Below are 15,373 nucleotides of genomic sequence, written 5' to 3' on the forward strand. Positions count from 1 at the left end.
ATCATTCTGCAAGATAAGTGCGACAGCATCAACGCTGTCTGACTCAAATGCATGCGTCATATCAAAGCAATGATACCCTTTTTGTGCTATCAAATGACTTTATGCGATTACCCAATACTAGTACTTATGGAAGATTGTTTGCATTGCATTTACATATTTGTTCGCATGACAGAATTGTGTTTAAACGTGATGCTATATTGCAAAGAAAACACATATGCCCTGCGCGTTCGTTGTCACTTTACATACAGAACGGGTCATGGACGTCTATTTGTTTATCTTCCTGATCCTCATCATTTATTATTCTCAGTAACATCATCATCTTCTTGTTTTTACATACCATCGCCCTGAATCATTATCAGCAGTAGATTCAGTACCTGCGTATAGATAAGAACCGTTCGCATCACCAGCAGTAAAATAATCAGCAGTAGCAGTAGATTCAGTACCTGCATATAGATAAGAACCGTTAGCATCACCAGCAGTAAAATAATCAGCAGCAGCAGTAGATTCAGTACCTGCATATAGATAAAAACCGTTAGCATCACCAGCAGTAAAATAATCAGCAGCAGCAGTAGATTCAGTACCTGCATATAGATAAGAACCGTTAGCATCACCAGCAGTAAAATAATCAGCAGCAGCAGTAGATTCAGTACCTGCATATAGATAAGAACCGTTAGCATCACCAGCAGTAAAATAATCAGCAGCAGCAGTAGATTCAGTACCTGCGTAAAGATAAGAACCGTTAGCATCACCAGCAGTAAAATAATCAGCAGCAGCAGTAGATTCAGTACCTGCATATAGATAAGAACCGTTAGCATCACCAGCAGTAAAATAATCAGCAGCAGCAGTAGATTCAGTACCTGCATATAGATAAGAACCGTTAGCATCACCAGCAGTAAAATAATCAGCAGCAGCAGTAGATTCAGTACCTGCATATAGACAAGAACCGTTAGCATCACCAGCAGTAAAATAATAATCAGCAGCAGTAGATTCAGTACCTGCATATAGATAAGAACCGTTAGCATCACCAGCAGTAAAATAATCAGCAGTAGCAGTAGATTCAGTACCTGCGTATAGATAAGAACTGTTAGCATCACCAGCAGTGCAATAATCATTATCAGCAGCAGTAGATTCAGTACCTGCATATAGATAAGAACCGTTAGCATCACCAGAAGTTGAATAATCATCAGCAGCAGCCTTATTTGTTTCGTCGTTGTCGTCGTTCTACTGACTGTATATTCAGCAAGAATAACGAATATAACGATGTATTTTATACTGAAATCTTTGATGAATTATAACCTTTAAATTTTAATCAAATGTTATTTGACTTTAAAAAATATCCGTGAAGCACGAACAGAAACATCAAATAATGCCAGGCATTATTATGACTAAATAATAGCGCTGCCACTGTTCGATGTATTGAAAGAGCATGGCCAAACAAGTGTGCATAACTCAACGTGTGTTGAAATGTTTCGTACCGACATAAATGTCAAATATTCCATTGCACCTGCTGGAATCCGAATCTTGATATAGTAGTTTGCACAATAGTTGGCAAGGTAATTTTATGGAAGCGGCATGAGGCCAATTAACACATTTCGTTTGCTTTCTAATTACTTTGTCGTAATTTAAGATTTTCCGACTCGTTTATTTGTTAAAACAGGTTTCCTACGTTTCAATTGTGAGTTATCAGTAAACAAGTCAAAAAGAATTATTATTATTATTATTATTATTATTATTATTATTATTATTATTATTATTACTATTATTATTATTATTATTATTATTATAATTATTATTATTATTATTATTATTATTATTATGTGTATTAGTATTACGGATATTGAGTAGTTAATCTACAAACTTAAATTGATGAGTAATGAATCGGGTATGAATATAAAAACTTTATCGATTTATTTATTCAAGTACTAACATTTGATATAAAAAATATCGTAAAAGTAAGTCGTAGTTGTGCGATAAAACACATTTCCGTAGTGAAACAATCTTCATTCAAACATTAGAAATCGAACGCCGAACATGACCATATATACGATACTATTCATACGCCCAGACATTTACTATTCATACGCTCAGACATGATTGTTTCGCTCACAAATAATGCAGACGCAATTTTGCAAATCAGTATGGATCAGTATGGGCTTAGGTACGGCAGGAACCGTAACCCGTGACTGCCTGTGTGGATAATTCTAGTAAACTTTAGCAGACGAAAATGCTAAAAGCGTCTGCTTTAATCACCGCATCTACCTGTTCTCTCTGAAACAGTACATAGAGTGTATTTAACAACATATAGAAAGACAAACGTTGGCCAGTCTAGTGATCATTGAAATCTGTACATATTGGCTGCTTTCAGGGAAACGGGGCTTAAAAGCCGGATTTCACTTTGTTGATTTTGCGGTGGTAAAATATTAACCAGCATTAACTAGTAGATGGGTTACTCTGCCAGTGATTTGCTGCTAACATTAGAGCGTTTAGAAATAGAAACACGTGTTTGAGCAGACAGCATTTGGTATACTGTTGAATCTGTATTTACATGTAAACTTGATATGAGTCATTCGCTAGCTTCTGGCTGAGAGAAGTTCATAACCTTTCAAGTGGGCGGTGCTCAGCATTTACAGGGAAATTCGAATTTCAATCAGACAACATAAAACATTTTCTGTAAGTCAATAACTATATAACTTTCAACCACCAAATTACACATACATATTGTTTGTATACTTACGTATATGTATGCCAAATTTCATTGGAAAATATTAAATACAAACTGAAATATTATGAAAATAATCATGTTTGTTTTCTGCTGTTACACACCAGTGTACAACTGAAAATTAGACATTGTGTGAGTGTGTGGCCCTTTTATACTGCTTCTCTGGTGTTTAATGCATGTCAAATAAGATAAGCCTGCGCACACTGATTAGCTGTATCAATGATTAAAAAAAAAACCATACATCTCGACCTGCGTTTTAAGACACACTATTTATAAATTTGAATGGGTTGTAATCATTTCAAACTTGCGATATAAAAAGCTATAACATAATTTTGAAAACTGAGTTGCGTCTAAGATTATACAACAGCGAACAAATTCAGTGCATTCAGCGCTTTGATGTTTAAATGAGACTTACTTATACGAAATATTACATGAAAGCGGAAAGTTTTGTCACTGATGAGCCTGTGCGGCATGACTTTCAAATCGTAGACGACTTTATTCACATGAATTACGCCCGGTGTTTCCATATCTAACCGTAATACCTTTTTCGTCATAGAAAAGGTAACTTAGGTTTCACTTCTTTCGCTTATTCGTCATAGATAATGTTATTAATGGCTAACAGTTAACCTTATTCATCACACATGAGGTTATTTAGGTATTTCCGTAATCCCTTTCTCGTCATAGATAATGTTATTTAGGTCTAACCGTAATCCCTTTTTTTGTCATAGATAATGTTATTTATGCTGAACTGTATACTTTTATTCCTAATACACGTTATTTACTTGTAACTTATTTTCTTATTCGTCATAGATGAGGTTATTTAGGTTTAACTGTTTCGTTTTTTATTATTAATCATATATAATATTACCAATGTCCAACTGTTTTTCTCGCTTTACATACTCAATTCATTCTGATTTTGCTTAAGAAACAATAACAACCTGAAATCTCTACTTTATATAATGGTGAAAAAAACACACAATACAAATCAAATTAATAATACTGAATAAAATGATGGACATGTGACATAAGCTTTTAGAACATAACCAACAGTCAATCCAAACACCATGTACAAAGAATGCTTAAAACTAAGATGACATAAACATACTGAACGGAAATTGAAAATTATAACAAATCATCATAATTTGTTTGTATATACATTTAATGTTTAGTTATTGTGATGAACTAAATTTTGCTTTAGTTGTATATATCCTGATTCATTTTAAGCCTTCAGTGCATCGATGCAATAACGATACGAATCAAGAACGGTTCTTAAATCACTCGTTAAATCAATATCCCATCTAATTCATACTAAATCTCATCAGTTATTTAAAGCCCACGATTTTCTCTTTTTTTAAACAAAAACTCAGTTTTTCTCCGAATACAAAAACAGAGATTTCTTGTGATTGCTTCATTATAGTAATTATGTTTAATTGAACTGAGATACTAGACATCTGCCTTGTTTATTTGACCTTGATTGAGTCTGTGTTTCAAATGTTGTCATGTATATTATCATTTATGTAAATTTGCCAATTTTATGTCTACACATGTCATTTTGTTGCTTTTTAAGTATGTTTTTTTTTGTTTTACGTTTGTCGAATATACAGAATTTCAGATATTATTTTAGAATTTCATCTCATTATAACATGTAGATACTCTACGAAAGACCATACTTTTCATCCTTGTCTCAATACCCCAGGTGTACTGGCGTTCGTGAAAAGAAGGACTGCAATTACTGAGTTGCTTTATTGTGAAAACATTGCCAAATAAAACATCATTGTCAACGACATAATGTGGATATTACAAAATGTATTCGCTAAACAATATAATTTTGATATTAAAAACATAACATCGCTTGTAAGCGAATGTTAAATGTGTTTATAATGGAGTGAGATGCCTAAAATTATGTTACCTTGCCTGCAGCGTTTTTTATGTACAGTCTGTAATTTACTTTGGTATAAAAAGACGAAACAGAACTTAATGGAATGTAAAGTAGGCACTGATCGCTATATAAATCATTGCAATAAATCATCGAAAGACCATATTCTAAAAAGGTATACACTAGCCACATTTAATACATTAACCCATTTATGCCTTGCGTCTAGAAAAAAGGCCTTTTCAAACAGCGTAGACCCAGATTAGACGCCGCACGAATGCGGCTTCTCTTTAGGGTCTGCGCTGTTGCTTAAAGGAATTTCTGTAAGAAATATTCTAAATATAAAAATATTTATACCAGACATCCCAAATTTTGGAAATAAATTGATCCAAATTTAGAAGGATGGGATAGTCCACTATGCATTAATGGGTTCAAATATGATAACAAGAGTGTCTCTCCTAGTTATATTCTCATTTGTTTTTCAACTGCTTAAGTCAGTATACGCCTATCTATTTTAAATAAATTACATCGAAAACCCTAGACTTATTGAACCGATCACAATTCTGTTTCCTGGGAAGGGACAGTACTTGGCGTATTTTGGGGAGATCGAAAGCACGCTCCCGTAGTGAGAATCGAACCCGCGTCCCCAGTGTCGTAAGGCGGACACTATATCCATAACGCCACGGCAACTTTCGACTGCTAATCGTGACGCGACGCTTCGCATGCGACAGAGTGTCTCATATACCATGTACCGGAAGTAATTAATTATATTTGTTTTGTTGAAAGCTGTGGTCGCAGAAATACGATAACCACTTTAAGAACACGTGGCTCTTGTAGGCACTCTTGAGGAAGGTCAACAGGAAAAATAGTAAAGATCGAGTAAACAGATCAAGATCTTAAAGGATTCCTTGTCTCTGCTCATAAAGACACACGCATCTTGTGATACTTAAAGGACATTTCCTGTTGATAACTTATTTGGCAACATGCTATTATAATGTTTTCGCTGACTTTCGGTAAGGGCCTGATGCACAACACTGAGTTATAGATGTTTAGTTTTTATACACACCGGAAACAGAAGATGTTACTACTAGGACAAAGGTTACCGAGTATCCTGCAACGTGGAATCTTTAAGAATGCCAATTTGGCTGCGGCCGCCACTCCAGATGCCAACAACTACATACTACCGGCGCTATGTTTTAATCAAAATTATATTTGCCAATATGTCAACATTTCAATTAGTTTTAAAATAGGTCCTGCACGGTCTTTTCTTTTCTTTAACCCATATTGTTTCCTTCGACTTTCTATAGATAATAAGGTAAACAATCATTGAACTTCACACAAACATTTAGCCATTATAATCAAATTAAACGATGAATACAGACATTCTATTTCACTCGATATCTAAAACAACACAATACAATTTGATTAGTAAAATCTTTTGTTTTGTATAATAAATTTTAGTCAGTAAACGCATCAATTCATCATTTTATTTTATTTTTATCAATTAATTTGTTTCATGTCAGTGGCGAGCAAACACATTGGTAGGTAATTCAAACACAAAAAACCAGTTTGTTTTTCATATGAAGACTTCGAAGTTACAGCTATAGAGCGACTTTAACAGTTACTGTAATGAGGCTGCATCAAAGCGTCGAAAACAACTATTTACAGCGTTTTTCGATTTGTATAAACATGCAAAATATTGATAATTATTTTATAAAACGTATAACATATTGACGACCAGGCCTTAAAACTGATACAAACACTGATTTAATGAAATAATATATGAACATTCATGTAAGATAAAGTATATTGTTGGAACATTAACGATTTAGAAAATTGCACAGAAACAGCATGTGCAAAGTATTCATTACTAGTTATCGCAATGTATTAATTTAAAAGGGTCTTGTGTATTGTAAAATAACACAAAATGAACACATTGTATTCAAACGATCTAAATATCAAGATTTGCTCATTAAATGATAAACAACATAGTTTCTTTTATTGTTCATCTACCTTTCATTTCCTTTGTACCATATGTTTGAGAAAAATCGGTATTACATGATGCTTTCTACATTTCGAATGTGATTAAAAAATATGTGTTATTTTAATATCGAATTAGAAACAAACAGGGAAAACTTTTAATCGCTGTTGTATTTAACATAATTCAAATTAATAATTGATTTACTGGAGTGCAGTACATATGGTATATCTATTTTACACTTGTACATGTGACTTCTGTCCAGATTAAACAATTTATTCCTTCTTGACTATCCCATTCTTCTAAATTGGATCAATTTATTTCCAAAATTAGGGATTTCTGGTATATTTATTTCTATATTTAGAATATTTCTTACAGAAAATTCCTTAAGCAAACAGCGGCAGATCCTGATGAGACGCCGCGTCTCATCTGGGTCTATGCTGTTTGCCAAGCCTTTTTCTAGACGCTAGGCATAAATGGGTTAAAGGGAGGAGTCGAAGGTCAAACAGGCGTAGTATTTAAAACAAAGATTAATTTGAATATGCATGCATTACATGTTTTCTTCACACGTAATGTCTAGTTTTATGTTAACGCGCATTTGAATAGTTTTTTTCTATAATGATCACACCCTTATCTTCGGGGACGATGGGAAACGAGTAATTCAGCAGTAGCAGTAACATCGTTATTGACAAATGTGCCAGGAATACATGCTATACGTATGTGCAATATTGTTAAATGGGACTCTGGCGAAGCATTTTTCTTATTGCAGTGGGCTACTTTTTGTGGGCGAAATTTCGAATCGCACGTGAGACACGGTAAAACAAATATGTAGGCATTTTGCATGCTTTTTTAATGAATAATTAAATAAAAAAGTTAGGGTTATTAAGTTAAAATAATATATCGATAGAATCTTTTGATTTTATAAATATCTACCGGAAAAAGAGGAATGTTGCATTGTTTTTATGGAGAATAAACGTCGGAATGTCCCTTCAAGTCAAATTAAGACATGAAATTAACAACTTAATAAAAACTCTAGCATAGGAAACATGAAGAGACTCGACAATACGAAAGCAATCATTCCCACAAGAAAGTGAGGTCTGTGTGTGGTGTGGCCCATAATGTATGGGTGTGTATTTTAATACACCTGATGTAGCAAATTATAGGTAATTTTAACTTTTAAAACGCTTCATGAATGCAATCATAAAGAAGTTTCTCCCTCTTTTATATCATTGATTTTTATATCAAAATTATGATGTTTGAAATCGAGACTTTATTCTTTCGATTTACGATGACAATAAAATGTGCAAGCTTGTGTTTATTATGAGTTTATTTAATATATTTACAAGGCATTATTACGGCTGCCAGACGTATTCAAATCACTTTGGTGATCAATAAAAGTTACATTATAATATCGACTGCGCGAAATACAAAGTACAAAGCAGATAGATAAATCTTTTGATGCAGCTTAGGTATATGTACGGCGGCATAATGGGGACATACGAAAATTTTTATTTAACTATTTCTATGACGTGCGCACGTCATAGAAATAGTTAAATAAAATATGTTCTATGTTATATTATTTAACTTTTGTTACGACGTGCGCACGTCATAACTATGGCGTGCGCACGTCATTGCTATCGCATGCGCACGTCATAGCTATCGCGTGCGCACGTCATAGCTATCGCGTTGCGCACATCATAGAGACTGTTAAATAAAATATTGCCTTATGCCCCCTTTATGCCACTTTATGACGTGCGCACGTCATAGCTATGCCGTGCGCACGTCATAGAGACAGGTTAAAATAAAATATTGCCTATGTCCCCTCTATGCCACCGTATATAGGTCTTACATAATACTGCATACTATTCAAGGTGAATTGATGCATATTTTTAATTGCGTTCAGTTGTATATTGGTTTTGGGGTAAAATGCGATACTATAATATGTCAGTTTTAATGTAATTGATGTTTTTCAATACAATGAATCGCAGTGCATGTTAAATGCAGTGAGTGCTTATATTACCGATTTTCGATTTGATACTTGTTTGACTTTTTGTTAACATTACATCAGTATATAAAACAGCGTTTTCGTTATATTTCTTCTCTCTCTCTCTTTCTCTAAAGAAACGCATTATATGACACAGTGAATAATATAACTTTTACATTAAAGGGGCCTTTTCACAGACTTTGGTATGTATTGAAGGTTGTCATTTAATTGCCATTATATTGATAAATGTAACATTCGATCTTAAAAGCTCCAGTAAAAAACAGGAATAAAACTTAAGAAAGAAAAAAGTAAGACTCGAACCACTTTCCTCTGGAGTAAAAGTCTATCGCTTAGACCACTCGGCCATCCGTGCTCAACAATGAGTGATGCATTTTTATAAGCAATCGTCGTACCATAACAAAATAGAACGACAACAGAACTCTCCAAATTATTCAATCGTTTCGCGTTGTAACGCTTTATAATTTTTTCAGGTTTGAAAATCGTCAAAAGATGCATATAATTGATATTTAGAACATGATAAATGTTTAGTATTACTGTTTCCTCACAAATATCATAGCTAAAAAGAAAATTTGCATATCTAAAACATTTTTTTTATTTTGTCAATTACCAAAATGTGAAAAGGCCCCTTAAGGCACGCAATTGTATTTATTCAATAACGTTGTTTGATTCAATAGTCTCGTTGAAGACAAACATTAATTATATATAAGATGTTTTTTGTTAAGACAATGTATCAATGGCGAAACTATTGCGTAATCTTATAAATATAATACTTAGAATTGCACAATGTTTAATCTAACCAGAATCAGTATTCATGTGTGTGAATAAACACTATCTTGCAACAGACACAACAACACGATACAAAATTAAGCCAATGTAATTGTGGAGGGGTCATCGCTCACAGCAGATCTACAACACAACATTGACTACGCCCAAAACCAGGTACTTATATTGGGTGGCAACGGATTATCCGTGTTCTCGATTGCACAATTAGCAAATGTTCTGTAGCCATGTCGAGTTTAACAGGCGTGATGAATCAACGGTTAAATTAACCATGCGCAGCTCGAATTATTCCCAAACACGAAAACCACTATACATATGCGAACCCTTAAACACGTAAATTGTCTTCAATTAATGGGTTTCCTGAAACACAACCGCAACTTAATTGCCGAATAACATGTGTTAAATTTGTCAAGAACAACTCTAATTAACTATTACGATTAATTTGTACTGGGACATACGATCCAACAGTCATGTTCAATTATTTTAACCGGTTTATTGCATGTATTTACCTATACATGATGAAATGGAAAAACTTGACCACAGAAGAGGCCGACCGAACATAATTCAATGAATTTTCACATCATTTGTAATAGAAGTAAATGGCGTTTAGTTCATTGAATAATGAATGAATTACATACCTTGATATAGGTATTGTGCGAAAGCGATATGTGCGAATGTAATAAGCTTGGTAAAACGTTCTGCACCTACTCCCTTAAATCCAGAAGCATCACCAGTCATATAATGCGCTAAAACTATCTACTAAACGCTTATCTATTTTAATTAATTGGCTTATTTCGATGTTTTTTTTTTATATCTTTTTGACCGTTACAAACTCAAACTGCAAACCATAATTTTAAGGCATCTGGTTCTCGTTCATAAAGTGGATTGGTGGAAGACGAACTTTTGCAAAATATGACGGCTGCAGTCATTTTGTGGCCTGTTATGTCGTAACGTCTAGTGTCATGTCGTCTAGTGTCGAGTCATGTCTTGGAGTCTAATGGCGTGGCATTTCGTGTTTCTTTGTGATACATTTAATAAAAGTTTTGAGCGTGGAGTTATAAATGCTGGAAAGTAAGATTACAAAAAAATTCTAATCCCCGTTCGTTTTTTTTTGCTTGTTGATGCTTTGGTACTATTTGTTATGTGCATGCCCAAGTCTTGGATAAAATGTCTATCTGTGAGTCTACTTGATGACCTTACATTCACATTTTATCAGTTTTATTTTCATGGACGCGAAAGTATTCCAAAGTAATTCAAATGAGTCCAAGATAATCCAGAGTTGCCCAACGTTGTCGGTGCTAATCATCAAGGTACATGATAGTTGTGATGGAAGGTCCTTTCCTTTTCCTGGTTGAATAGACGTTGAATGCTCTGCTTTAAGGATTAAATCCTGTTGTTTTTTTTGTACGTCACGCGTGTTTAATAACTATTGTTCTTAACGAGTATCAAACGAACGGCATTTGTATCCATCAACATGTTCAAATGATATGATAAAATGATATGATATGATAAAAACTTGAAATGATATGATAAAAACTTGTTAAAGATGAGTGACGTTTACCCATTATTTTTACAGCAAATGTAGATTAGTGTTTCTCTCTATAAGCTCTTGGAAACTTTTTTCACAAATTGGTAGAATTGCGATTTCTACAAAATGTCTTCATAAACTGACATATACATAAAATTCAAACCAGCAAAATTGCACGAAACTCGTGAATACATTTTTTAAATTGTGTTTAGGTACATTCATTAAACACTAACCCAAATTAGTGAACTGTTAGAATGTTTATTTTCTCTCCAATGCAAGTGTGTTAATAATGTTATGCAGAACGTCGATACAAGGCATTGCCAATAATGACATTTGATTGGTAATCCAAGCTAGATCATTTCACTGCGGATGTGATTCATACATCTAACGAAACAGAGTTCCAGGAACAGAGTTAATGAATTTATTACTACGTTTTCATTTAATAATTTTCCAGCGAGAAAGCAAGAGCGTTCACCCTGTGTCTGTTTTGTTAAGTGAATCATTTAAATGACCCACGAATTCCCTATCCTGAAACAATTTAAAAGGCGTATTGTTTAACAATGGACGAAAGAGACATTTCAGACATATTAACTCTCCCACTTGCATATAAATCATCAGACAATATTGAAAAATGCCTCAGTTATCATGTCTGGATTGGACAAATTTAATGTCACAACAATTTTAGATTCTACTTTATGGAGTATAATAACCACAATTTTTGTTAGAGATACATGAACGGGCTTGATCGGCGGTAAGTGTAAAAATAAGCTGTAGAAGTTAAGACTTTGGCATTTTGGCATTTAATGGTTTACCATTGGTACAGTTGAGTACCTTAAACCATGTATTTAAGTTAATGGTGTACTATCGTTAAAAATGAAATAGTATCAGTCTCCTTACCTCGGTCGCATTTATTTAAGCATAAGAACATTCATGAAATGTTTTTTTGTTTTTTTTTAATTTGCTGAAAATATAAAACTAAATCATTTACAACGTATGTATCTGCAAAGGATATATATATATTCTTGTAAATAGATTAGTCTTCAGTAGAACACTGATCAGGTTGCTGACGACATAAAAGCTCAACTGGACAATATTATTGGTAAAGTGAAATTATGGGCATTTTTCACTGTTGAATTGAGCCGGAAAGAATTTACAGGTCAAAATAGTTAGTTAAAAGGTGGTAACTGACAAATTATCTGCATCTCATCTTGCTACCATTTTTTATATTATATTCGATATTTTACAAGACTGTCCCATTCCTCTAAGCCGAGCGGAACTGTCTTTTATTAGGATCGGCGTTAGTGTTCGTGCGTCGTAGCGTTGCAGGAAAACGAATAATTTCTGTCGTCAGTTGTCAAACGAAAGTACGGTTGATATTCAAATGCATTATTTTCTCATTTTGGGATATTCTTTTAGTATGTTGATGCTGCATTATCAAAAATATAAGTGTATATGAAGTGAAAACACCAACAATAAACAACGGTTGCGATAGACACATATAACATAGCATATACTGTTAGATGCGTCTAAAGTCACTTTAAGTGTCGCTACATTTAACATATGACGTCTGAGACCTACACATTGGAATTTCAAGATTTCGATATGATCATTAACTCATACATGTTTGCATGTTCGATGCAGGTTAACACATCAATCTTATCCTCGAATAAGATATAAACAAACATCGTACCAAGGTTCATATTCCGCTCTAACCCTTTTTTGTCTCCGAGTAAAGAGACGGGAATACGGGAACTAGAAGAAAGCCATCTTTCGTCGGGATTAAACGTGCCATATTTGAAGTGCAAACCCAGATTTGAATAATGCTCAAAATGATTAGCGAACCTGTTGAATAAAAAAACGTACTGTGAATCGGTGCAGATAACGTCTTAAACCAATGTTTGAAATCACAAACGCTAAAGTATATATATTTAAGGCTTACTTTGCGATTTTTATCATACTTGGTGAATGAATGTTTGGTTGAATGGGCAAACGTCACGATTTAGAAACGCTTAATGATTTTACGATTGCGTTCGTTGCAGTTTGGTTCAATTACACATTTAGGTCACTGTTCGGAGACTGATCTTTTATATCTCTGTACAAATGCAGCTACTAATTGCTTGTTTTAATAAAACTAATGAGTTGATTTTATTGTTGAAAAGTTGGTATGCGAACATCCCGTTAATTAAAATATATTAATTTAAAATACTACAAAGAGGTCCCCATTTTCTGCTTCTATGTGTTATTTCATTTGATAACCCAAACCTTAACACACAAGATGCAAGTATATTAACAATTCGAAAAATAGTGTTAGGCAAATATTAAAACTTTTCCCTTTAACGCTTTAATCGAATTGCCTGTGAATTATCATCGCGCGACCAAATTAATAGCAACTAAAAAAAATTCAATCGATTTTAGCATGGAATGTTTATGCTTTTAACGGCTGTCACCTAAAGTGTTTCTCAGAAACTTGGCAATGAATCTTTTACAATAAAAACTGTCGACCCCATTCATTAGTAGACGTAAGTTTGCTAATTCATTTCGAAGCCCGTTGCAAAAAAAAGACTTAATATACATTGTATCGAATAATAAGATCATACTTTGATAACAATTAACAATAACATACTGTTCTGCTGCTGAACGGTTTGAAGCCTTAGGGATTTCATGCTGCAACATAGATTTACGAATTCTATGAGGGTGTGTCAATATGGTGGGCTTAAAGGCACGTATCGACAATAAAATGAAAATTCCTGTCGAAAAATTACTACTAAACAAAAAATATTGTTTGTTTTTTAATCGTTATGCAAAGGATAGTACTAATATTTAAATCAATATAATTCAAGTTTTATTTATTTTTCGTGTAAGAAAATTGTTGTTATTTTTTGAGTTAATGCCATACTTAGTTCGAATGTTTCTTTATGTTTTAGAAAAAATAATTCATAACAAAAGTATAGTCGTTGGCATACAATGATTCAAATTCATCAAGGGCTCGAACCACTGACCACTGGAGTCGTGGGTGAAAACGTCACCCGCTTAGACCACTCGACCATCCATGCTCATGCTATGAGCGGATGTATTTTTACCTATATAAGCAATGCTCGTAGTTTCCCAAAATATAACGACAACAACAGAACTTTCCAAATTATTCAATCGTTTCGCGTTTCAACGCTTAATAATTTTCAGGTTTACAAATCGTCAAAATATGCATATAATGTATATTTGAGAGCATTGTAAATGTTCAGTATTACTATTTGCTCACAAATATCACAACTAAAACGAAAAATTTGCGAATCTGAAACAACTTTTTATGCCCCGATAGCCCGATAGATCTTTTTGTCCTGTCTGTTTGTCTGTCTGTCTGTCTGTCTGTCTGTCTGTCTGTCTGTCTGTCTGTCTGTCTGTCTGTCTGTCTGTCTGTCTTTCTGTCATTCTGTCCAAATTTTTAACCTTGGTTAAAGTTTGATAACTTTTGCTAAATTGAACATACCAACTTGATATTTACCATGCATGTGTATTTCACGGAGCTGCTCATTTTGAGTGGTTAAAGTCAAAGTCAAGGTCATCCTTGAAGGTCAAAGGTCAAATATCATTGTATTTTCTTTCCTAAAACTTCAACCTTCGTTAAAGTTTTATCATAGCTTTTTTAATACTAAACACAGCAACTTCATATTTGGCATGCATGTGCATCTCGTGGAGCTGCACATTTTTAGTGTGTGAAATGTGAAAGTCATCCTTCAAGGTCAAAGATCAAAATAAAAAAAAAAATTTGAATATTGAACACAGCAACTTAATATTTGGCATGCATGTGTATCGTGGAGCTGCTAAGTTTGAGTGGTGAAAGGTCAAGGTCAAAGGTCAAAAATAAAATAAATATTTTTCATTTCTCCATTCGATCTCTTACTTACTTCTCGTAGAGCTGCAAATTTTGAGTGGTGAAAGGTCAAGGTCAACCTTCAAGGTCAAAGGTCAAAAAATAAAAAAACATAATTTTCATAACTTTTTATGCCCCGGATCGAATGATCGAATGTTTTTGGCCCTGTCTGTCTGTCATTGCGTTATTTTGTCCCAAAACTTTAACCTTACAGTAAAGTTTTGCAATATTTTTTGAAATATTGAACATAGCAACTTGATATTTTGCATGCATGTGTATCTCATAGAGCTGTAGATTTTGAGTGGTGAAAGGTCAAGGTCATTCTCAAAGTCAAAGGTAAAAAAAACGGGCGCATTAGGGGGGCATTGTGTTTCTGACAAACACATCTCTTGTTTAATTTTGTCAATTTACCAAAACGTGAAAAGACCCCTTTAAAATCATACATTTGCAAAATCGTGTTATACTCAGATGATTCTATCCGGACAGCATTCAAATGTATTACTTGTTAAAATTTGCAACGATATAATTATGCACGTTCATATTGTTTTCTTAATAAACAATCCTTTTCACCGGCGTTCATCATGTGTCAGTTTAAAAACAGTATCGCAAACATGATGTGAAA

General features: G+C 33.7%; 1 protein-coding gene across 1 annotated transcript; it reads right to left on the reverse strand.

The window, feature by feature from the left end:
• Positions 1-329: 329 nt before the first annotated feature.
• LOC127831406 (uncharacterized) lies at positions 330-1,142 on the reverse strand. Its single transcript, XM_052356393.1, has one exon. The coding sequence runs from the start codon at positions 1,140-1,142 to the stop codon at positions 330-332; it is 813 nt and encodes a 270-aa protein (XP_052212353.1).
• Positions 1,143-15,373: the final 14,231 nt, after the last annotated feature.

Source organism: Dreissena polymorpha, chromosome 5 (genome assembly GCF_020536995.1).
Source record: "Dreissena polymorpha isolate Duluth1 chromosome 5, UMN_Dpol_1.0, whole genome shotgun sequence".
Taxonomy (NCBI): Eukaryota; Metazoa; Mollusca; class Bivalvia; order Myida; family Dreissenidae; genus Dreissena; species Dreissena polymorpha.

Bases quoted from the DNA above. Each gene is read 5' to 3' on its own strand.
- LOC127831406 (XM_052356393.1), bottom strand. From the start codon at position 1,142: ATGCAGGTACTGAATCTACTGCTGCTGATAATGATTATTGCACTGCTG.